This window comes from Hemicordylus capensis, chromosome 4 (assembly GCF_027244095.1).
Source record: "Hemicordylus capensis ecotype Gifberg chromosome 4, rHemCap1.1.pri, whole genome shotgun sequence".
NCBI lineage: Eukaryota > Metazoa > Chordata > Lepidosauria > Squamata > Cordylidae > Hemicordylus > Hemicordylus capensis.
The window spans coordinates 270,365,022-270,390,247 of record NC_069660.1 but is presented as its reverse complement, the minus strand read 5'-3'; the positions used below and the strand labels follow the sequence as shown (position 1 = coordinate 270,390,247).

General features: G+C 41.9%; 1 protein-coding gene and 1 long non-coding RNA gene across 5 annotated transcripts in view; one reads left to right on the top strand and one right to left on the bottom strand.

Moving 5' to 3' along the window:
• Positions 1-19,134, top strand: part of STAU2 (staufen double-stranded RNA binding protein 2) — a 229,865-nt gene extending 210,731 nt beyond the window's left edge. For all 3 annotated transcript variants that reach the window (XM_053244517.1, XM_053244520.1, XM_053244519.1), the window contains exons 14-15: positions 16,452-16,540; positions 17,988-19,134. In XM_053244517.1, the coding sequence (XP_053100492.1) occupies positions 16,452-16,540; positions 17,988-18,081 (183 nt within the window). In that variant the 3' untranslated portion in view covers positions 18,082-19,134. The remainder of the gene's footprint in view (positions 1-16,451; positions 16,541-17,987) is intronic.
• The window catches only part of LOC128322716 (uncharacterized), a 49,221-nt gene that overhangs the window by 16,417 nt on the left and 7,578 nt on the right, over positions 1-25,226 (bottom strand). Inside the window, exon 2 of one of the 2 annotated variants that reach the window (XR_008305922.1) lies at positions 5,714-5,806. The exons of the other annotated variant lie outside the window; for it this stretch is intronic. This is a non-coding gene — a long non-coding RNA (uncharacterized LOC128322716). The remainder of the gene's footprint in view (positions 1-5,713; positions 5,807-25,226) is intronic. 2 annotated transcript variants of the gene reach the window in all.

Here is a 25,226-nt window from a genome sequence, read left to right as displayed (position 1 = left end):
GAAGAAAGAAATAGAGGCTTTAATACTGGCTGCACAAGAACAGGCACTAAGAACAAATGCAATAAGAGCAAAAGTCGAAAAATCTACAACAAACAGCAAGTGCCACCTTTGTAAAGAAGCAGATGAAACTGTGGACCACCTAATCAGCTGTTGTAAAAAGATCGCACAGACTGACTACAAACAAAGGCATGACAGAGTAGCAGGGATGATACACTGGAACATCTGCAAAAAATACAAGCTACCTGTAGCCAAAAATTGGTGGGACCATCAAATTGAAAAAGTGGTAGAAAATGAAGATGTAAAAATATTATGGGACTTCCGACTACAAACAGACAAACATCTGCCACACAATACACCAGATATAACTGTAGTCGAGAAGAAAGAAAAACAAGTCAAAATAATCGACATAGCAATACCAGGGGATAGCAGAATAGAAGAAAAAGAAATAGAAAAAAATCACCAAATACAAAGAACTACAAATTGAAATTGAAAGGCTGTGGCAGAAAAAGACCAAAATAATTCCAGTGGTAATTGGCGCCCTGGGTGCAGTTCCAAAAGACCTTGAAGAGCACCTCAACACCATAGGGGCCACAGAAATCACCATCAGCCAATTACAAAAAGCAGCTTTACTGGGAACAGCCTATATTCTGCGACAATATCCATAACAATTGACAATAAAATTCTGGCATCCCAGGTCCTTGGGAAGGATTCGATGTCTGGATAAAACAAACCAGTCAATAACACCTGTCTGACTGTGTAAACAAGGAATAATAATAATAATAATATAATATAATACTAGGAGCCATCCCCAATCTTGCCAGACTGAGCTCATAGGGAAATGGCTGAATACATGGAGTGTTCTTGACTCCTTGGGAATCTGTAGGGGTTGTGTAGAGGGGAAGGCAATGAGTACATTTTAAAACAGATATACCACTGGGCCACATCAGTGGGGTCCCCATAGTTGGATGGCCTAACTTATGAGGGTGCAGTCCGATGGGGACCCAAAGCTCATGGACTGTCTGGCCCTCCCCAGTGGACTGCCCCTCTCACAAGAGAGCTAATACCCGGCCGACAAGCCAGCATGTGAGCAGGAGTGTGTTGAGGGTTTTTGGACTGCTTTAATCAAGTCTGCCATCACAAGAGCATCCTTAGTCACAGTGGACTAGACTTTGCTTGCCCTTGTAAACATATTCCCTCCTAAGAAATCGTCACAATCCATCCTAGAGTAACAGAAAAACATTGCCCCTCTTCATTCCCCCATTACCAATAATTGTGCTTGTGTGAAACTGTTTGTCTGCAGGGCTCATGTGAGGGCAGCAGTGCAAGTGGTGTGAAGGGAAAGGTTTAAATGCCTTTTCCTTGCTGAGGGCAGATGATCCGTGCCCAAAAGGCACGATCACACTGGGCATGTGGCCCTTGAAGATCATGGCCTATGGCTGCCACCCTGCTGTTGTGCTGACGCCCTGCCCACAGTCTGGCAATGCGAGCACTAAAGAGCTTGCTGGGATGCAGCCTCGGTGGACCAGGAAAAGGAAGGGGCTCCTCTGCCCTGAAACTAGAGGTTGCCTGACCCAGATTGGAAGATCGTCTGTGGGACGATTCTCAGGTTCAAGAGTTTATACGTAGTCTCGAAACTAGTTGGTACAGAATGCGGCAGCCAGATTAGTCTCTGGGTCAACTCAAAGGGACCATATAACACTGATTTTGAAAGAATTGGAATGGCTGCCGATATATTTCTGAACACAATACAAAGTGCTGGTTATCACCTATAAAGCTTTTAATGGCTTCGGTTGGGTCCAGGATACTTAATACAGCACCTTCTCTGTCATGAACCCTGTCACCTATTAAGATCATCTGGAGAGGTCTGGTTACAGTTGCTGCCAGTTCGTTTGGGGGTGACTCAGGACTGGGCCTTGCTCTGGAATATATTCCCTGTTGAAATAAGAGCATATCCTCCTCTGCATTCTTTTAGGAAGACCCTCAAGATGTTCCTGTTTCCCATGCTTTTAACTAAGATTTAAATTTAATGTTTTGATTCATTGAAATTGTTTTTATCTGTGTTTGTTTTTTTTATTTAAAATATTTCTGTACTGCCCAAAACTTGCATCACTTGGCGGCTTATAATGAAAATAATTTAAAACATAAAATCAATTAACAATTAAAATCATTTAAAACATTTTAAAAAAACATGTAAAACCCAGTATTAAAATTTTAAATCTATAAATCTAATTAAAAGTCTGGTTGAATAAATTTGTCTCCAGTACCTTTTAAAAAGTTGCCAGAGATGGGGAGGCTCTTATTTCAACAGGGAGTGCATTCTAAAGTCCAGGAGCAGCAATGGAGAAGGCACATTCCCGAGTAGCCGCCAGATGGGTTGGCGGCAACCACAGACAAACCTCTCCAGATGATCTTAACAGGTGGTGGGGCTCATGGCAAAGAAGACATTCTCTTAAATACCCAGGACCTAAGCTGTTTAGGGCTTTAGAAGTAATAACCAGCACCTTCTATTTTGCCCGGAAATGAATTGGCAGCCAGTATAGTTCTTTCAACACAGGAGTAATATTGGTCTTTCCTAGATGACCCAGAGACCAACCTGGCCAACGCATTCTGGACCAACTGCAGTTTCCTGACTACGTACAAAGGCAGCCCCACATAGAGCGCATTGAAGTAATCCAGCCTAGAGTTTGCCAGCATATGTAATACCATTTTCATGGTCGTTCATCTCAAGAAACGGACGCAGCTGGCATATCAGCCGAAGCTGGTAAAAAATACCTCTGGCCACCACCTCAACATGGGACACCAGGGAGAGGTTTGGATCCAGAAGCACCCCCAGACTGTGTATCTGTTTCTTCCGGGGGAGCATGACCCCATCCAGAACCAGCAGATCAAAATATTCTCCCGAGTTCTGACCCCGCACAATAAGTACCGAGGTCTTGTCTGGATTCAGCCTCAGTTTGTTATCCCTCATCCAGCCCATTACTGCCTCCAGGCAGGTGTTTAGGGAGGTTATGCCTTCTCCTGATGATGTTCACATGGAGAAGATGATGTGGGTGTCATCAGCATATTGATAACACCCTACACCAAATCTCCTGATTATCTTTCCCAGCGGTTTCGTGTGGATGTTAAACAACATCGGAGATAATATGGAGCCCTGAGGGACACCATAGGAAAGTTCACATTTTGAAGAACAATAGTCTCCAATAGACACCATCTGGAATCTGCCTGTGAGGTAGGAGCGGAACCACTGCAAAGCAGTTGCTTCCACCCCCAACTCCCTCAGACGTTCCAGAAGGATACGATGGTCAATGGTATCGAAAGCCGCCGAGAGATGCAAAAGGACCAACAGAGTCTCACTCCTTCTATCAATTCCCAATTGAAAGTTTATGAATTTTAACTGTTATATTGTTTTTACATTTATGTTTTAACTTTGTACACTGACTAGAGATGTCTATATCAGACAGTACAGCAATATAAGAAAGAAAGAACGAACCTCAGGTTTGTTATCCTGCAGTTTCACAATATGTCCAAAAGGGCCCTATTAAAGGGCCCCAGAAAAAAATCATTAATGTCCCATAAAATGTGGGGGGGAACCCATTGGCAACCATGGGGAATGAGGCCTCATAAACAGGTTAAAAGACTAGAGTCATAGAGAGATAAAACGTATATATGCTTGCAAATTGTAAGCCCTTTTACTAGTATAATATAAAACTGGAAAATTCATTCTAGTAAACATTTTCTTTGTGTATTTAAGTTGATGGTGACGCCATGTGTATATGAACTCTAAATACTTCTTCCACCAACACCTCTATATAACATAAAGATAAAATATCATGCACAAAGTTACAGGTTAAAAACAAAACCATTTTCAGTATCAATACATTATCCTCAGTTGCTTACACAAACCAAATGTGTCTGCAGTTCTTAAATTCCTTTCTCGTGAGGTAATCAGTAGGTGGAGAAGAGAAAAGTGGTTGGACAACATACCAGCTGCAACAAGGAACAGTTAACTCAGGGAAGAGAAAAGGGAAAACAGCTTAAGAGCTGCAACAAGGAACCATTAACTCAACTTCTGTCATTCAGAGACTAATGAATTTCATAGCCAAAACCATCTCCTCCTTAATATTAATATCTGATTTTCCCCCTATATGCATTGCCTCCTTTATTTTATGCTTCTGCAAATTTCTTTCCACCACCAATACAGTTATCTTAGTTCCCACCACTCATCCAGCATGTCCCTCATATTTAAAGACCACGATTTTGTGCGGCTCTCATTATATCACATATCCGACAAATGTTCACTACTGTATATATATACAGTATATCTCTTAAGTGTCTCTCCGTTTCACCTATGTAGAAAGTGGAGCATTCCAGATACTCTGTCTTATAAATCACCCCCTGTATACTATACCAACCCTCTCTCCTTTCACAAATAGCACAAACTTTATACTCATCATAAAATCAAGAGTATTCTATATTTAGCTAAAACTTGTTATTAACAAAAGTAGTTAAAACTCATAGCGTTTTTAAAATAACTTTGTCCATAAGTCATTTTTGAACCTACAATCCTTGTGCTTTTATAAAGACTATTGTGGCCAACAAAAGCAATTTATGGATGTCTAATTTTATTACTACGGCTGGTTTTATTAGAAAAGCATCATATATGTCTTTCATTGAACTTTATTCCCTATATATAGTAAAAGTACATGGTCAAGGATCCCACATGAAGCAAGGTCATAGCAAAGACATAAGGCATTTTCTTCTACACGTGAGCAGACGTAGCTTTCTCTGGGTACATATTCACATTAACAAGTCAGTGTCTGATCAGGGAGTCATAATACAGCTGGCAGCTGTCCCCATGACTGCAAAAACTGGATGATGCACCACCAGTAATAGGAATTGCTGCCAGCATGGGGGACCTTTGTTAAGATTGCTTTTGCATAAAGCAAAACATCTTGTATGGATTAGCCCTTTGCTATTTGTGTAAGAAGCTGCCTGGTCCCACCTCATTCCCTTTGGGTACTGTGCTACTTCAGAATACAAACGGAAGATCACATGATTCAATATTCCTCCATATAAACCAGACAAGCATGGAGAGAGGCTGGCGGTGGCCCGTGTTCGGCCGCCACCATGGCCCCCTGTCCCTGCCCCCACATTTGATGTCAGATGCAGGGGGCGGCTAGACACGCTCTGACGTCAGACGTGGGGGGCGTGGTCTCCTTCCCAAACGGGGCTGGGCAGCATGGGCTGGAGCAACTCTCCCTGCCTTTAAAGGCAGGGAGAGCCATTCCAGCCACGCTGTCAACGCAATGCTCGCCAATCTCCCTCCCAAATGGGGCTGCTCAGTCCCGTTTGGGAGGGAGATTGGCTCCGCTGCATTGGCAGTGAGGCTGGAGCAGCTCTCCCTGCCTTTAAAAGGCAGGGAGAGTAACTCTGACCACTCTCCAATGCAGTGCAGGCCGATTTTGGTCCCAAATGGGGCTGCACAGCCCCATTTGGGAGCAAAATAACACCCCACTTGTCTAACATCAGATGCGGGGGGCATGTCTCGGGCTGCGAGGCACAGCCCCTGGGGGCGGTGGCCCAGATTCTTTGAACGCGTTCGCCCAATCGTGGCTCCGCCCCTGAAACTGCCCCCGCCCCAGAAATGAAGCGTGTGAAGGAGACAACTAGGTAGAGCCCATCTAAGACTAACATGGCAGGAAGAAAAACTAACATGGCAGGTCTCCTTCTGCATTGTCTTGGTCACAATGGCTGAAGCTAAGCAGGTCCCATTCTGGTCAATGCCTGGGTCTACTTGGGACTTTCCCTGAAAGAAAGGAGACACATAAATGTAATAAATGATGAATTCCAGAGCCCTTTGTGTAGTCTAGTTTGTTTATACATAGTCCTCCTTTAAAATGAATGCAATGGCCCTGCACATCAGGAAAAGTATTTCACTTCAACCTTCTCTTTTGCTCAGAGATAAAGTTGCATACCCTGGTTGCTGGCATGCTGATATTGGACAAAATGACAGTGTCGGAATGAATGGTATGGAAAATGAATGGTTGTGAAAGAGCACAATTAGCTATTTCTGAATAGTAGAAATGCCAAGAAATTATTTTAAAATATATGGGAGCTAAATAAGGCTGTCACGTGGGACATTCAAAAGTGAACTTGGGGAAATTATAACAATAGAACTCCACAAAACAGAAAGGTAGATAGAACTAGACTTCCCTTCCCGGTAGACAAAATTAGACGACTGAATGCCAGTTTGTTCCTAACACACTGGAAAAATGGTTCAAGAACAGTTAATCCTTGCTTAGAGATCCACATGATCCATGATGAACTAGACTTATGTTTGCAGAGATTGTCAGGTAGATGTTAGACAGGATAATTTAGCCTGAAGGCCAGTACTAAACAACTTATTCTTTTTCCTAAATGCTCTAAATATTGCATTTGTCAATCTGTGCCTGAGCAGAAGACTGAACACATCAGTCCTCCCCCTCCACATCGTAGTCTCCCTTCTTATAGACAAAGCTAATGCCCGTACCCTAGTGCATACCAGGTAAATATCCCTTTGTGCAGAGATTAATCCCTTTTCATGTAAATTGCAGGAGTTAATCAGATTAATATACATGGGGCACAACAAGTTTGAGGGGGGAAAGCTTAAAGTCAGATAATTAAGACTTGCATTGTGCAGTGTGAATAACCTTTCTGAAATTAAATTTTTAAACACATGTTGACCTTGGTCTGTGTGCAGTCTAATCAACGGGGGATGGTAGTGCCTGGTAACAGAAAGCTGTAAAAGATTCCTTGCTGAAGTCATTGGTTGTGAATTCAGGTAACAAAGGAACTTGCCAGTTCAATCACGCTGGTTTCTGACTAGTCCTTCAGTATGTTAGTTGCTTGACAATCCAAGTAATAACTTGAAACATTATACCATGCATATATGTACAGTTTTGTAGTTGCCAGTGCCATGAATATATACGTTTACAGGTGTGTGAGAAACATTTAAGTGTGCGCAACAGAGCTGCTTGCCAAATACAGATTAAAGAAGTTTGGGAATGCTTTTCAAGAAATACAGACTCATGGGGTGCATACACACAAATAGACTATAATTGATTTTCAGCAGAGTGTCCAGGGTCAGGCTTGGTTTCATGATAATTGGAGAATGATTGATCTGTAGTGCAAAAAGAGACAAGCAGCTCTCATGCTCTAAAGAAGGAACCTGCAGACTTGACTTCGCCCATGTGAAATCAATAAACATGGGCTATTCATGGCACTTAATTATCAAGAGGAAAAGAACGAGGCAGTACAGCTTAGTTCTTCAAACACCAAGGCATGGAAAAAGTGGGCTGCAGAATTACCACAGCCCACTGCTTGTTAAGTTCCTCTTCTCATGCCCTCTTAGCTGATCTCAAAACAAAAATAACCAGATGATCCAGCAGTGTGCCAATTTCTCCTCTGCTTCTCGTTACCCACCCTGTTCTTTTCCAGCAGTGACATACAGTTTTTCACTTTCACAGGGAATGAGCACCTGATCTTTGCAGGTGTTCTCATGCAATGACAGTATAGATTAAGGGATGCCTCCACCACAACCACTTCCACTAATTTGAAATTGCCTCCTTGCCTTCATATTTGTTACAATCACATACAACAAAATTGGTCTTGGCACCACTGTAGTGTCAGTTGTTTGAAAACCATCAGAGCCAGGACTTTAAAAAAGAATATCATCAAAGCTGAATGTTTTTAAACATGTGCACCAAATTAAAACAATTTGGAATTTGTAGCAAACTAATTACTCACATTTGCACACTAAAGAACAGACATAGGTGTTTTTTAAAAAATGAGGCCGTTTTTTTAGAAGAAAGCATGTGTTTTTAAAATGCAACATATATACCTTTTGCTTCAATGACATTCAAGAGCTTGTACATCAGTAATTAATTTTTACCCATAAAGGACAGAATTAGAGTGAAAATCCTTTGTGGCTTGTTTTCAAAACAGCAGAGAAATTTAAAGCCAGATGTCAGACCACTGACTTCAGTCTTCCAGAGCAGAACTAATTGATGAAGCACTTATGTTCACGCAATGATCAGTGCCTACAGTTTATAAGTCTGTTAGATGTTTAAACCCTTGGCCCTGATATAGATGGATATAGTAGAAATCTCTCATGTCTGTCTGTATTTTAAAACATTTATATTCTTTCTTGCTCGCCAAAAGTGACCCTAGGTAGCTAACAGAAATGGAACAACAAAGGATATCATTAAAACAGAATAAAATAATAGTAAACATTAAACGGGCAGCTAATATCACAATATAAATCACAACTAAAAAAACTCCAAGAAACTACCACCAGCCATTGGCCAGCATCACCCTCCCCAAAAGCAAAACACAAAACCCACAAAAATTAACACAATGCCCGAAGGAGGGTAGAGTGGGGATAAGCTGGGTCTCTTTGAGGAGGACATTCCAGAGAGTTGATACCACCACCAAAAGGCACTGCTCCTGTTGGAGGGCATTGAGGGCACAGGCACTCAAAGCAAGGCATCCAATGAAGATCAGAGTGTATGGGAAGAAATATACAGTGAAGACAGTCCTTAAGATACCCTGAACTGCTTAGGCTTTAAAGACCATAAACATCATCTTGAATTGAGCCCAGAAACAAACTGGTAAGCAGTGCTGATCACATAAAGTTGGGACGATGTACTCCCAAAAGGCAGCTCCTGAAAAGCCTGATTCATAATTTAGTATCAATTGAAGTTTTCAGATGCTTTTCATGGGCAGCCCCAAGTAGAATGCATTGCAGTAGTCCAACCTGGAGGTAACAAGAGCATCTTTCCCATTTTCTGTATCAGGTCTACATTCTTTTTCCACAGCTCTGGTTGTGGTTTTTGCTGTTTCCAGACTACCAGTATTCATTGCTGTAGGGATGTGCACAGAACGGGATTTGTGTTCCATTCCAAGCTTGGAACAGAATGCAAATCCCCAAAACGTTTTGTTGGTTGGGCTGGTTGTTCCAATGGAACTAGCTCAGGTTTCAAGGGTTCTGGGCGGCAAGAGACAGCAGGAGGTACCTTTAAAAATCATCACCTTGATACCATTCACACCTGCTAGTCCCTGGAAGCAGCGGCACCCTGCCCAGCATCTTGCACCAAAGCTGCCCTGTCTACAGCACTCTTCTGGCCTTTGCACCTGCACGGCAGCCATTTGTATGCACAGAGGCCAAAAGAATGCCATCGATGGGGCAGCCTTGGTGTGAGATGCTGGATGGGGTATCGCTGCTCACAGGGGCTGGCAGGGAATGATTGTTAAAGGCACCTCTCGCTGCCCACCCTTGTGCTGCTTGGAACACTCAAAACATATTCCGACTTGGAACAGAGTCGTTCAGTTCTAAACTCAAAACAGGCCCTTCATCTGAAAGGTGTTCTGTTAGAGCTCGGAACACTCAAAAGAGCCCATTTCAAGTCGGACCATTCTGCAGATCTCTACGTAGCTGTGTTTTGAATAAAATGGGACAATTAACCCACCCAACCACCCCCATTTTCAGGTGACAATTTCTATATATTAGAATCCATGGGATTCATATTCTAGAAAAGGGTGCTAGTTCCTGCCATCTTGTAAGTTCCACCAATTCAGCCAGCTTGAGCTAAACAGGTAGAAGATGAATGGTGCTGAAGACTGTATAGCAGAAAGAAGACTGTGATAGTGAAGGAAGAGGAAGGAAATGGAGGGTAGAAGTGGAGTGGGAAGTCATGGGGATTGAGTGCTTGTTCACATGAGACTTCTACTGCTTTGTAATTACCTTGCAGGTGTTAACTTCAGTTATAATCTTCTCTGGCATTTGTTGGAAACTGTTGGCGTAGAGCAGATGTCAAATGATGGCTGTAAACTCAAGGCAACTTTAAGCTTCATGATGTGAAACTGCAGTCAAAGACTTTTATTCTCTTCCTTCCCTTTAACCTCATTATAAGGCTGTCAAAAATGCCCCAATTAAGAGCGTTTAATGAACTGGCCCATCAGGATTAGACAGTAGTTTCTTGCGTTATTAGGAAGTGAGAGATGGCAAGCCACAGCAGTGGATTGGCTGAGCTGTACAGTATGTCTAGAAGTGTCTATGTCAGTTCCATGACAGAAGTAGCTGAAAGACAAGTTAGGGCTGTTTCCTGTTCTCAGATATATGTGACACTCCCAGAAAGGTAAAGTGTAAAGACTCTCACAAATGGACTGCTAAGGAACATCTTGGGGAGAAGCGGAAATAGAACATAGATGTATAAAGAAAGAGAAATACATCTGTACTTCGTACTGAAAAACATTAAACCATTATCATAAGAGCGTGAGTTGAAATCACATTGTTCTAGTTGCCTCTGTATGCAACTGCTTTGTATAAGGATGACCTAATGTTATTAAATTGTCATTACAACATATCCAGTTCCCCACAGAGAGAGAAAAAGAGGGGGAAGAAATTAACAAATTTCAATATGATTTGTTAATTGCTAATTGGCTTAAGGAAAGCTTAAAAATGGCCAGAATGATTGGAAACATCCACCTCCAACCAGATCCAGACACATACTTATAATAATAAGAGCAGCCAAGACAAACAAAGAGCAGAGTAGTGCATCCTGTTGGCATTGTGTTTTTGGCATCGCTGTATCTACACAGAAAACAAGTGTAAAGACATCTGTTTCATAACCTATGGGGCTTTGCTCACAAAGCAGTTGTAAAATCTTCTGGGGAAGAGAAATATTTCTGTGTATCTGTGCAGATGCTCTTTTCTAAGGGGGAAAAATCATCTGAGGAAGTACTCTGCCTTTGTCCACTGTAATCTGTGTCAAATATTTATTCAGCCTGTATCCCCTTCATTTAGCAAAAGTTTCCTAGCTTTTTAGAGTTGCAGAGATCAGGCTCAGTTCTTGAAAAGTGTAATAACAATAGAGTGATCATGTATTAAGTTAGTTCACTGTCTTTAAAGATCCTCATCAGTCTATAGTTAACCCAAATCTTGAACTTCTCCGTCTAACTTCTTGAACCAAACATTATACCTCAAACAGGAACAAAGCACCCTAGGAAAGTAAGTGAGCTGGTATAGGCTCAGAATCAAGAGGTAGGTGATCCCAGGATCTTCTAGGATCCTGAGTCTCCACCAATAGTACCTCACATTTACTCTAATGTACTCTCCCTTGTGCTTTCTCAGTGCATTCTTCCACTTGCTACATTTCACACTCACTAAAATTCTTCTCCCCTACGTTCTATTTAACACTATTTTTTATGCTGGTTAACTTGGTTTGCCCAATCTGCCCTCCCCCCCTTTTCTTTATCCTTCACTATGTTATCCCAGCCAATACTTAGGGTTAATAAGGGTATTCACATGACCCTGTGCAGGCAGGCACGGTCCAACTCACCTTTCCCCCAGACGATGGTGTGCCACCTTCTTGGGCACACTTCCACGTACCCACACAATCCACACTATTTGGATCAGCACAGATTTCCAGAGGCCGGCACGCTGTGTATCCCACAATGCACTGCACGATGAACATGGTGCATTTGGTGATACGCCCATGGGATGGGCACTCTAGGTGCCCATCGCTGTGCATGCTTAGGCTGCTAATAGCCCAAGCTTGCACACGATCCCAGCAGCCAGGTTAAGGGCGCACTCACACCCTTAACCTCAACTAAAGGCCATGTTTAGAAGTTGGGTTTGGCTGGGTGGGAGGCTCATGCTGTATTCCCCTAGCCTGGGTTAGGTTGCTCGTGCAGACAGCCTTATAATGTGGATGCCACAGAGTTGTGTAGCCAATCAGATTTGACTAAAGATTGATCTCATTGGGACAACTGTAGCTACATTTCTCTCACTCCAGAGCCAGTCTAACTCATGTCATACTAGATTGTACTTTGGATGCATCCAAATGTATGTCCACATGTTTTGCAATTCAGTGTGCATCTGGCCAATTATCAGTTTTGCCTTAACTGGACAACACAGCAGAACAAGGTGCCTCGGCTCAGTTGCCGAAGCAGCACTAAAATATTAACTCTCCTTTTTGCATATGCTTTAATGCCCTTTTGAGTGTCCACCAAACATTGGGGTTGCTTTTCAAGTGGTGCACAAATAGTTGTGAAACTTTACTCCTGTTCAGCTCAATTCTAATTATTTCCACATTCTAACCGTTGGAGAACTGTAGTTAGAGTGGAAACTCAAGGTGCCTTACCCCAGGTAGGGATATGCACAAATGTGTTTGTGTACTCCTGGGAGGTGGGGGGGGCTTTAAGGGGCAGGGAGGGTGCCCTTACCTTCCCCGGCATTTCCCCCCCCACCGGCACTGTGCCCAACATTGCTGGTGCAGGGCTGCTGCATACCTCTCTGCAGCCCCAGTCAGCAACATACCAGATGTGGCCGACACACATATGCACGCATGCATGTCAGCCACTTCCAGCATAATGCTGACTGGAGCTGCAGGAAGGTATGTAGCAGCCCCGCACCAGCAGTTTTGGGCACAGCACCAGCAAGGGGGAAGCAGCGGGGAAGGTAAGGGCACCCTCTCTTCCCTTTAAAGGCCCCCGGCCTCCAAACCGGCTCAAACGCCAGACTACCGAACTGATTTGGTGCTCCGTAAAAGGAGCACTGAATCGGTTCATACACATCCCTAACTCCAGGCTCATGAGTAAACTTAGCTGTCATGGGATAAGTATACAAGTCCTCTTATAAATTGTTAACTGGATAAAGAGCAGGAACAGACTATGAATATATTGACAATACTCACAAAGGAGGGAAGTAACACCCCCTAAGATTCTATATTGAGACTTTTCAACTTGTTCATACATTATTTCTAGTTAGGGGTGAGCAGTAGTTAACCAAGTTTGCAGGTGACACCAAATTCCAGGTAGTGTGCATTGTGAAAAGCTCCAAAAGAATCACTCCAAACTGGATAGATTGGCAACAAAATGGCAAACGTGGTTCAGTGTAAACAAGTGTAAACAAGTGTAAAGTGATGCACATTGGGGCAAAGAACCTTAATTTCACATATATGATGCAGTCTTAACGCAGTGACTAACCCGAAAAAAGATCTTGAAATTGTGATAGATAGGTCTGTGAAATAATCAACTCAGTGTATGGCAACTGTGAAAAGGGTGAACTCTGTACTAGGAGCCTAACAGATGCCAAGGATTGTTGAAAGGATAAAATTGATCGGAAAATGTTGTAGCTATTTAAAATTAATAGATATAAAACCTGTTCTTTTAGACAGAACTGGTAACAATCAGTTTAAAAATGCAAACCATGTGAATACATAGCAAATTTCAGATAAAGGGTTGGTTTAGATTAATCTCAGCCCACAGCTGCCCTTGCATGTGATAATGCTTGGGCCAATGCGATCACGGCACATCCCTTAATCGCGTGTGAGGAGTGATCATCCAGATCTCCCCTCTACATGCTCTAGTCTAGAAAACCTTGTTTAAAGGACACAATTAAAGGCTGTGCCATGATTGCATCAGCACATCCTTGAGTCAGGGTGGACACATTCACGCCAGCAGCCCTGACATTATCACATGTAGGGGCAGCTGCAGGCTGAGGTTCATCTGAACTGGCCTAAAGAAATACAGTTGATATTTTGATAAAATGGCATATCTGTTGAATATTAGTAGCATGTATTTTAAACATGTATAACAATAAACCAGGGATAGTCCTTGTACCAGACCATAGAGCTTTTGATCCACGGGGACTTCCCCATTCATTTTTTTAACTTGGCCCTCTTTGCCTGCCTCTCTTAGCTGATCATCCAAATCACTATTATTGTTATCTCAGTTCTTTTGACCCTCAGGGTCAAAGTACATATTGCATTAATGTTAGGGTGCTTGGTTTTTTCTTAACTAAATAACCAGAATTGGGAGTGTGGCGTAGGGGAGGGTTACTTTAACCATAGTCTCTAGTTCAGTCTTAAGCTGAATTGAGCTGACTACAGTTGCTGTTTGCCTTGGTAGGGACATGCTCATTGGTTTCCAAGACAAATAGGCAAGGCAAATAGGCCCAGATGGTATGGTGTCCTGGACTGTATCTCCTGTTTGAATATCATGGAAACTGGTGGTTTAACAACCTAGGAAGTATTTAATTCAGGTGCAAGGGCGTGGGACTTCTTCCCTTCTGGAAGGGGACTTGGGAGGAGGTAGTGTTGGGCACAGGACTTCATTTCCAATCTAACACCCTGTGGTTTGTATGATCAGGATTGTTATATCAGAACCAGGCCAATGAGATGCAATCTTTTGTACAAAAGGCTCCAGAAAGTGGAGCAGTGAACAATGATGAATGCCAGGATATAGTGCAGACTCCACCCCTTCATTGCATGATTATCACACTCAAGGCAGCCACTTGAAGTATTGAAGTAAAGGCCTAACTGCTTAAAACAACAACTACAAGTGACTCTGATACTTATGTTTCACCTTTTTATCCTTGAAATGTCTTCAGTGGGAACTAATGCTTCCATTCAGCATTGCTTGCTTTTATTGTAATATTCCTTTAAAAGATATAGAAATAGATGTTCTGGGTAAAGAGAGAAACAGATGTTCCCATGCATCTGTGTGAGAAACTAGGTTAATATTTCATTAATGTGCTACAAAATAGCATTGTGGCGGGAACAAACCAGAAGTACTTAATGAAGCTACAATGAACCTGTAGAGTTTTTAAATCCCATTTTATTATGCATTCTCTGTTGCCAGTTGAAGGTAGTGACAGTAACAATGAAAACAGTCATGAAAATATGTGTTGAGAAAAATGCTCTCATCCCAAGATATTTTCTATTAAAGGAATGTGATAGCCCTTTGAGAGAGTTTTATTTATCACATTTCTTCCTCACTATTCTTCCAAAAAGCTCAGGATGCCATCTGTATGGTTTTCTTCCGATGCAGTTTATCATCCAACAGATTTACAGCACTGTCTCTGTTTAGCTTCAGCAATAGAACTGCAGCATGTGAATCTACTAGTCATACTGTTTCTGAAAACTTAAGATACTGGATTCTGGTGCTTAAATTTGCTTACTGTCATCCAGACGAGGGCTAAGCATTATACAAATGGACATAGCTAGAGGTCTTCCTTCAGTCAGTGGCATCAAATCAAGTGCTTCCAGGAATGGAAGGAGTGTTGTCTTCATGCAAGTGGAAGGAGTTCCGCTGACAGTGTGTTTAGTAAGGATGCTATCCAGTGTATGTGGTGTATTCCCCATGCCACAGGTAGTTTGAAGGTTGGGTGGTTGGATCAACATGCACATTAGGTTGGATCAACATGCACATAACACCAACATCCACAAAATAACATTGATACGATTCAGCTAGAGTTGGGAATTGGTGTAATAGTGGGAAAGTAGGAGAAGAATTCAGGAAGGTGTAATTTGTAAAATGGAAGGAAGAATGCAATTCTGGTGTTAGAAGAGGAAAGTGGCAATAAACCTGAATCCCACCACTAAAAGAGTCAACACCATTGATGCACTGGAAATTTGTGAGAGTATGGATCACCAAGGAAGAAAAGGGATGCCTTCATACAAACACTGATGTGTCTATCAAAAGAACCATTTGATATGTGTCTCTTTAAAAATTTTGCTGCATTTATATACTATTCCTCTGTCACATATACAAGGCAGTTTACAATTTAAAAATAGTAAAACAACAACAAAAGTCTGCTCCTTTAAATAAAGATATTGTAGAAGGGGGTCTTGTCCCTTTTATTCACAATTTGGGACTTTTGCCTTTGATTCGCTATATGTGGAGTGGAACTAGATGATCCCTTTTGTGATTCTCACTGTATTCACACCAGATGGGTTTCATGCCTGCACAGTAGCCTTCTCGGAAAAATTCCAAACTCCTCGTGACGCTCTTGTCCTGCTTGCCAAGGGCACCACACTGCCAATACAAAGAAGCAATTGGAGTGCCACATCCCCTTCTTTCTTCCCTGTAATGTCTGCCTATGAAAAACATGTGACATGACATCACATTGTGAGTTTGTCCAACTATGTTTCACATGGTTGTGAGGGAGTGCACAGTACCAGGATGTGACCCCATGTGTTGTTGAGAAGCGAGTGGGTGCGAAGAAGACCCAGTGCTGCCATCTTTGGCACCAAGTCTGTTTGCCATACTGTCTTGTTATGGCCACATGAAGGAAGAATACATGAGAATAGATGTACTCTAGAGACGGGCTCAGTGGCTTCCTTTTATAAGTGGGTATGTGACAATGTATTTTAGAGTATGAGCAATGCTGAGGTAAAAATGAAGAAGAGCAGCCTTCATTAATGTTTGTGAATCTCACATGGTGAAAATGAATGTCTTTGAATATAAATATCCATCCCTTTTTCAAGATATCTCTCTGGTGCTGATCTTGCCACTGTTCAGTGTGTCCCTGAAAACTTATTTGTTGGATTCAAATATTTTATACACAGCATTGATAATATAATTAGGATGGCCTCTGTCGTTATTTTTAAAATTATCCTGTATTACAGGCAGCTTTAAGTGCCTTGAAACAGTTTTCAGAACAAGGACTGGATCCAGTGGAAGGAAATATGAAAGTTGAAAATGGATCACTTGAAAAGTGAGTAATTGTCACCGTGTTCTTCCTTTAGGTGTTTGTGTGATGTGCCAAATATGAGGTTTTTTTAAAAAAATGGAAAATGTAGGTGTCTTTTAGACTTTTTCAAAATAGGTGGCCTGTTCTGACTCTGAACATTCATGTGACCTTTGTAGCAATTTGGTTATTAGAAACAAATTTCAGAATTACTTTTGATAATCATTCATTTAGCTAGCCTCCGTAACATGGTCTTTTCAGTATATACATTTTGTGCTTCTGGTATGATGAATAATGTTATGTTTCACAAAAATCCCAATTCTTTTTATTGGCCAATTTCAACGTCAACCTTTTGGCAGTAGCATTTTCACTTGTGGGGGAAAATGTGTTATAACTTCTGCATTTCTAGTGTTGTAAGCCACCTTGAGGTCTTGGTGATAAGGCAGCATAGAAATTTAACAAATAATGCAGTGAAACTTGTACTTAAATAGTTCAGAAGGTCTTCCCCCTCCTAGTCTAGAGCATTGAGCATGTTTTGATGTGCACCTAGAGCTGCTGCACAAACAAGCTCCCTACTCACTTCAATGGAAGACGCAGCAACCATGCATTTCTTGATGGTTTGGGTGTTCCCCCTTCAATATGGGGAAGCCCAGGAGAGCAGAAAGAGTTCCACAGGCACATCAGACTTCCTTTGTCCCACAAGGAACAGGGCAATTGTCTGATCAGAGCAAATACCTCTAAGCTGCTTAGTGATCTTCCAAAAACATCATTAGCTAAAAACAGCCAATGTGGGAAGGTAGCTGCACAATGGGGGAAATGCTGTCGCTTGTATGACACATATATTACAGGTAGTATCAGTTTCCATGTGCATCTCATTTATGAGAGAACTGCTATGATATGCATCCTACCTTATGAAGTTTGCACTATTGGAGATGTGAAATTGTATACTCTAGTATCATATTGTATCTAAATAAAGAATGGCAGATAGCCCACCCACCTGCTTTAAAAACAAAGCTTCTGTTTTTGTTTTTAAATATGCAAATATAGCTGTCAGAAACAATATTGTGCATTTAAACAAACACATAACAGTGTCCTAGGTATGTAAAGAGCTGGAGAACTGTAAGTCAGCAAGTGTTTTGCACACGGGATACAAGTAGATGGTTTTGCATTCCTTCTTTGGCTGAACCTGCTTCAGGCAGGAGCAAGTTCTTGGTAAGTGGACTCTGTGGAAGAAATGCAAGCGTTGGACTCAGAATTCTCAACTGATATATAGTGGCTATTGGTAAACTAATTTAATCACTACCCTTTACCACATGATCTCACCAGCATAGTATCTGAACATAAATATTGTTCACTTTAAAATGTCCCCCCCTTGGGGTGACCTTTGAATCTCATGTGCCATCTGCTAATAAAAATGTCTTAAAGATGTGCAACCCTGGACCTTACCGCTCTTGTTCCTATATTAATCTTTCAGACAAGTCAAGCATCTGGGAGAAAACGCAGACAATAAACAGACTAACTCAGGCACCATTGCTCAGGACTGCAAGGATTCAAAGGCTGTCATCTAGGAGCTTCCCAGCACCCGTGGCTGCCACGGCATCCTTATAAACCTGTCAACACGCAATAGGGTGTATGTGTACGAGGAAATGAATGACTAATACCATTATTTGAGTCTTATGTGAAGACAACACTATTCTAACATAAGAGATGATATACATGGTACTGTTTATTGAAGTTAGGGGCAACTAAATAAAATTCTGATGGTTTTTCCTTCAAAACCTGAAAATCTAATCATAAATATAATTCAAATTGCACCAGAGGTAGCAAAAATCCAGTCAAGCCACTGGAGTTTTAAACATGAAGTAATTAACTTAGTCAGGGGTGGAAGTTATGTTTACAATTGATTAATACTCTGGAGGAAATAAAAAGTCAACATTGGGTTGAGTTATATGACTTTTTCGTAGTGTAGTATAAGTTCAGCTTTCCTCTGTCCTTGTTTTTTTTTAATTATGCTTGAATATTTTAAAATTAACCAATGACAGTGCTGTGAGAGTTGTAGTTGTTGTCTTCATATATAATCATACAGCTTCTCTTTTTATGCCAACATTACGCGATCTTCATAGTTTTACAGAATATGTTATGACTGTAAAATGCACTATTCCAAGTTGTTTGCAAACTGACGTTTAAATCATGACAAGTATTTGCTTAGACATGAACCGATGTTATTCATGACCAGTCGCAATATACTCCAAGAGAAAGCGGTGATGGTATTTGATTTCCCTTGCCATTTATCAAATGGAAGAGGCGCCTTGCCTCCAAACACTTCCCTCCCTTCCCCTTAATTCTGCTCTCTGTTGTGTGAAGCACATTACACCCCATTCTGTGTTTTGTATTGACCCACAATTTGCATCAACTGAGTGTTTTTAATAACTGCATTCTGACCAAGAATGGCAGAAAGGGATGGGAATTTTGTCTAGGAAGAGGGTCGAAAAACGGTGCAACGGATGTGTGGAATTCCAGTGATGATAGAGATGGGGATTTGCACGTGCTTTCAATACCAGCATATTTAAATTAAGTTTGTGGCCAAATGCAGTAAAACCACATCAGTTCATGTATACAAACTTGTGTTGTCTCTTCCTTGATTTGTAAATAGTTTAAATCAAATTTGCCATTTATCTCCTGCTATTAATATCAAGAACCCGAGTTGGCTGAACTTTATACTATGCAGCTGTCTCCTACGGAAGTATTGTCCTGCTTATAATTTACAAGCAATATGAACTATTACTCTAGAGGATGACCTATTATTAATTTTTTATTATTAAGACTATCTATATATCATTTTTCAGCATTTTCAAAGCAATTTATATAGCAAAATATGTGAGAAAATGGTTCCCTATCCCAAAAGGATTCATAATCTTACAAAATATTTTTGTAGCACTTTTCGTATGGTATCTGTGCAGTCACACCTATGCTATATGTGATTGCTCAGAGCCTCTTCAGAACTTTCTAGAGCTCAGTTTCAAGAATTTTGGTGTGAGCCACACCCCCATGAAGCAAAAGATGAAGCCACACCTCTCTCCATTCTTCTTTGATCCCAAATCAGTAACAGGGAACAATTTTTTCCTGGTCTGCACAGCTTCTAACCAACCAGGCCTCTAGACCCCTTAATTTTTTAAAAAAATTCCTTCTCTCTTTTTCATCTCTTAATATTCCTTCTCTGTGTTGCGTTTTATTTCCATGTCCCCTGAACCACTGTTCCCTCTAAGGCATGCACACGCGTGTGCACTCACAAGTTTTTGGATGTCCGCTTAGATCAATTTAGATCCCACTCAGGTTGAATCAGGAAGGCCCCATTCTGAATGGAGGTGCGCACACACTGCCTTGATACTGCCACCTAGAACAAAACCCATTCCGCACAGAGACATAAAACATTAGAGGGACCACTGCCCTCAACCCCACCTTTCCACCACTGTTTCCCCAGCTGTGGCCCCAGGTTTATGGCTCTTAGATTGTTGTTTTAAAATTGCAATGTTTGCAGAGAAAAACTCCCCATATAGACAAAAATAACCATTGCCATCTCTACTTGGAGAAAAGCAAAAGTGGAATCCTACAACCACTGAATGCTTTATCAAACAGCAAGACTTAACTGATCATCCAGGTTTCATACTGTCCTCTGGAAGAAAGCACTTCAGGTGCATTTCATGTCTCTGGCCAAATTTTAACTGTTAGTACCAGACTACTCTGTTTTGTTTTGACCCCACCTACTTGAGGCTTTGGACTCTTCTGCAGCTTCTCCCATAGAGTCACCAAGAGTTGCAGGCATGAGCATCACAGCCCTCCATTCCTGCACCGGCCTTGTCAGTCATAACTTCAACCCTGAACCCAGTTGAAACCACCAACATTACTCTCAGCCTTAAGGTCTATACCCTAGACAGACTTAATTAAGATCCTATTGACTCTGGCTCCTATGGATCCCATGTCCTTTACCAAAGGGATGAAGAAGCATAAAACTACATCTGCTCCTGTTTCCACTGTGAAGCACAAAGAGACGCCTTTGCCTCTCAGCCTCTATCTGCATATCTCCTGTATCCTAGCATGGCCTATTCTCGTGAACCAGTCTTCTTAAAACTCTAGCAGCTTCTTCCACCAGTATTAGCCAGTGCCATGAAGCCCAATTCACTGATACAGGCTCTGATAATGGCCATTTCCCACCAGACTGTAGACATGCATCCCTACTGTCTGCAACACCCACAGATCTTATAATGACCTGCGTTGGCCAGCTGTCCAGAAGCTCTGAAATCATTCCTTCCAGAGGGAAAGGGAGAGCCGATAGATGCAGTCAGACAGGAACAGAGACGAAATGTAGTCCAAACGTTGCACAAGGTCAGCACCTGGAGTTCCACGGACGTCAGGATCAGGGGGGCATGTTTTAATCTGCTCCCCCTGCTCTGGGTCTTCATCTGAGAAATCCTCCTGCATGACCCCTGTGGGGGTCATCACAGATATAGCCACAGATCACTTATTCCTGTTCCTCATCTTTGAAACGTCCCTTCAGACCTACTCTGGAATCAGCCTCCCTCTAGATGCCGCCATCAATTGTTTGTGATTTCTTTGGCCACCTATCGTGACCTATATATTTTGGAGAACTCCTCCAGAAGGCAAATGTATCCATAACTTTTATAGCGTTCAAGTTATCGATGGATATCCTGCCTTAAGTGAGAATCTATATGGGAATTACTACACTAGAACTTCAGTGCAAAACTGGAAATATAAAAGAGGCTCCCTGCCCCACATTCCACAAAAGATGAGAGGTACAAAGTGGCCTGTGGGTCTAAAATCATTCTGTGTAGATTAAGAAATTGATATGAGGTGCAATTCAGTATCCTTAGAATCTCTGCATTATTTTAAGAAAGATTTTAGCTATTAAGGCTGTGAACAGTGTTCCCTTTAACAGGGATTCCCAGATGTTCACAACAACTCCCAGCATCCCTAGCTGCAGTGGCCTTTGGTTGGGGATTCTGGGAGTTGTAGTCATCTGGGAATTCCTATTAGAAGGAACCAGAGGCGTATCTAGGGAAAATAGAGCCTAAGGCAAGCACTGAAATTGCGCCCCCTGCCTAAACATCTGACACCCATCTTTCAGATAACTTTACCATAATTTCAGCTGAAAAATACAAGTCAAGCTTGTTAATCTTTTAATATTTCAAAAACTATTTAGCAGTGGACGTAGCCAGACCAAAAAATGCTGGAAAACTACACATTTCAGTAGGCTGGGGCTCATGAAATACCCAAATACTATGTGGAGGTGTACTTGGAAAACTAAACAGAAGTGCCTATCTAATTCTCTACTATGCATTGTAGCATCACTATTACATAAGTTTTAAAAAGAAATGGAGAATTTGGCTTTTCCCAGATACTCTGCAAATAATTAAAGGATATGCAGAGTAAACTGTGTCACTGCTTGGAATAGATTCTAGTATTTCAGAAAAACAGTTAAAATGAGAGAAAGAGAGCAAGAAACTCCCAGTGGCCTTAATACTAAGGATTTCACACTGATTCAAAGACAAACTCACCATTAATAGCCATATTATTAAGACATCACATTTAACTCACTTATGACAAGAAGCAAAGTAAGAGCAAATGAATTCAATCCTAGCTCATAAGCTTCAGCTCAGTATTCACAAGCCCTGATTCTCTGTACATAGTGCCAAACTAAATATGTGTACAGTGACTTATATTATTATTATTTTTTAAAAAATTATCTGTAGCCCTTTTGGGGGGCTTCCTAAAGGCCATAGGGGGGGCCTGCAAAGGTTCCCCCCCCCGCTGGCCTCTAAGGCCCTGCAGGGACCATTTGAGCATGTGCAGTGGCCATTTTTTTTAAAAAAAAATTAAAATGGGCGCTGAAAACAAAATGGCCACCGTGCATGCTCAAATGGCCTCTGCGAAGCCTGGCATGGCCAAGGGCCTCACAGAGGCCATTTGAGCATGCACGGTGGCCATTTTGTTTTTGGTGGCCATTTTTAAAAATTAATTTTTAAAAATGGCGCCCCCTTCAAGTGGCGCCCAGGGCACGTGCCCTGCCTGCCCTACCCTAGATATGCCCCTGGAAGGAACACCGATGAAGACAGGCTAGAAAATGTGTAGGCAAAGCCTCTGAATCTATAAGTAGGATAAAGCTGGATTTCCAGCAGTTGAGGGGTACCTTCTAAAAGTTTTGGCTGTCTTATATTTAGCATGGGGACAGCAACCATACCTATTCAACCCAGCATAGTATCCCTCCCAGTGGCTGTCATCTCACTTTTGTTATAGGGAACCATTTTGTCACTCTTTCCTATGTGATTTGCTCTGAATAATTTTTTGTTGAAAAATTATATATACATATTTTTAATAAGAAGAGATCAGTGATTAAAGCAGTGGCATAGTGATGTTGAGGGCAATCCTGGGGTTTGATTTGGGTAGCATCCACCACTCACTCCATTCACTCAGTTTATGTGCTTCCTGGCCACCCATCTTGCCTCCCTTTTCTGGTGGCATCATGGGGTACAGTGATGCACTAGACTGTGTCTCAGCTGGCAAAGTAAGTCAGGCTGGTAGCAGTGGGTGGCCAAACAGGCGGCTTACAGAGGCCGCAAAGGCAGGTGGGCCCCATGCTTGGCAGTGTTGCGAAGGCACTGTGGGTGTGCCACCCAGGCATTGTGGTCCATGTGCGCCATACTCCTTTCACTCTTTATCGCTACACGCCTGAATTTATTTGTTTGTTTCTTTGTTGTATTTGTATACTGCCCTATATAGACTCTCAGGGTGGTTTACAAACAGCAACTAAAATCTAAAAATCATATAAAACATTAAAATTATCATAAAACAAACAGTAACACTTTAGAACAACATAAACTAAAAGCCTGATAAAACAGGTGTGTTTCCAAAAGTCATTTTAAAACAACCAGAGATGGGGTGATTCTGATATCATTTGGGAGTGTGTTCCAGAGCCCCGGGGCAACTCTAGAGAAGGCCCAGTTTTGGGTCACCACCAAGCGAGCCAGTAGCAACCACAACTGAACCTCCTCCAGTGATCTTAATAGGCGGTAGGTTCATTAAGAAGAAGGCACTCTCTTAAATAATCTATGCCCAAGCCATTCAGGGTTTTATAGGTAATTACCAGCACTTAGTATTTTGTCCAGAAGCTAATTGGCATCCAGTGTAGTTCTGGAATAATATGGTCTCTACGGGTAGCCCCAGAGACCAACCTGGCTGCATGTTCTACACCAGTTAGTTTCCGAACTGCATACAAAGGCAGCCCAACAAAGAGTGTATTGTAGTAGTCAAGCCTGGATGTTTCCAGCAAATGCACCACTGTTTTAAGATTGTTTATCTTGAGAAATGGACGTAGCTGGTGTATTAGCCAAAGCTAATAAAAAGCATTTCTGGCTACTGCTTCAGCCTGAGATATCAGGGAGAGGTTGGGGTCCAGAAGTACTGCTAAACTATGCACCTGATCTTTCACGGGGAGTGTAACCACATCCAGAACAGGCCGATCTACACCACTTCCCAAGGTCTTCTCTCCCACAGTGAGTACCTCCATCTTGTTTGAATTCAACTTCAATTTGTTTTGCCTTATCCGGCACATTACCAATTCCAGGCAAGCATTTACAGAGGTTAAGCCATCTCCTGACAAAGCTGATATGGAGAAATAGATTTGGGTGTCATCTGCATATTAGTAACACTCTGCACCAAATCGCCTGATGATCTCTCCCAGCGCTTTCATGTTAGATGTTTAAAAGCATTGGAGATAAAATGTAGCCCTGCAGGACTCCATACAGTAGATGAGCAGTAGTTTCCAAGAGAAACCATCTGGAATCTATACCTGAGAGGTAGGAGAAGAACCACTGCAAAGCAATGCTTCCCACCCCCAACCCTTTCAGGCGGTCCAGAAGGATTCCATGGTCACTTTTATTTAAAGCCACCGAGAGATCCAAAAGGACCAACAGAGTCACACTCCTCCTGTCAATTCCTAATTGTAGATTATCCATCAGCTGATCAATGCAGTCTCCACCCCATAGCCCACCCAAAAGCCAGTTTGAAATGAGTTCAGATAATCTTCTTTCAAGACCATATGGAATTGAGAAGCCACCACCCTCTCAACCTCCTTGCCCAACCATGGAAGACTGGGAACAGGCTATAATTGCCTAGCTCTGAGGGATCCAATGCAGGTTTCTTCAAAAGTGGTTGACAATTGCCTCCTTGAGACCAAAGAGCCCTCCCTCAGAGAGGTATTGATGATACTCATAAGACCCTCTCAAATAACTTCCTTGCTAGATCGTATAAGCCATGCAGGACAAGAGTCAATTGAACAGGTGGTAAGGCTAACCTCTCCAAGCAGCTTGTCCACATTCTCGGGAGTCACAAACTGAAACTGATCCAATCTTAACCATACAAGAAGAGTTGCTGGACTCCTCCATAATAGACTCTAATATTCACAATTATTATAGAGAATATTTACCATTATTCTCTATTATTCACATAAGAGATTCACAATAACCATGAATCCAGTTCGGATCAAAATCAAGGTATTTTACCCACAAAAACTCATTAAAGCGGGTCACCAATGGCTTTAGGTTCTAATTCAAGGGAGGAGTGAGATCACAACTCACTCACAACCCTGGACAACTAGTTGCCCTCAACAAAACCTGGACAGCTTGCAGATGCAATGCGA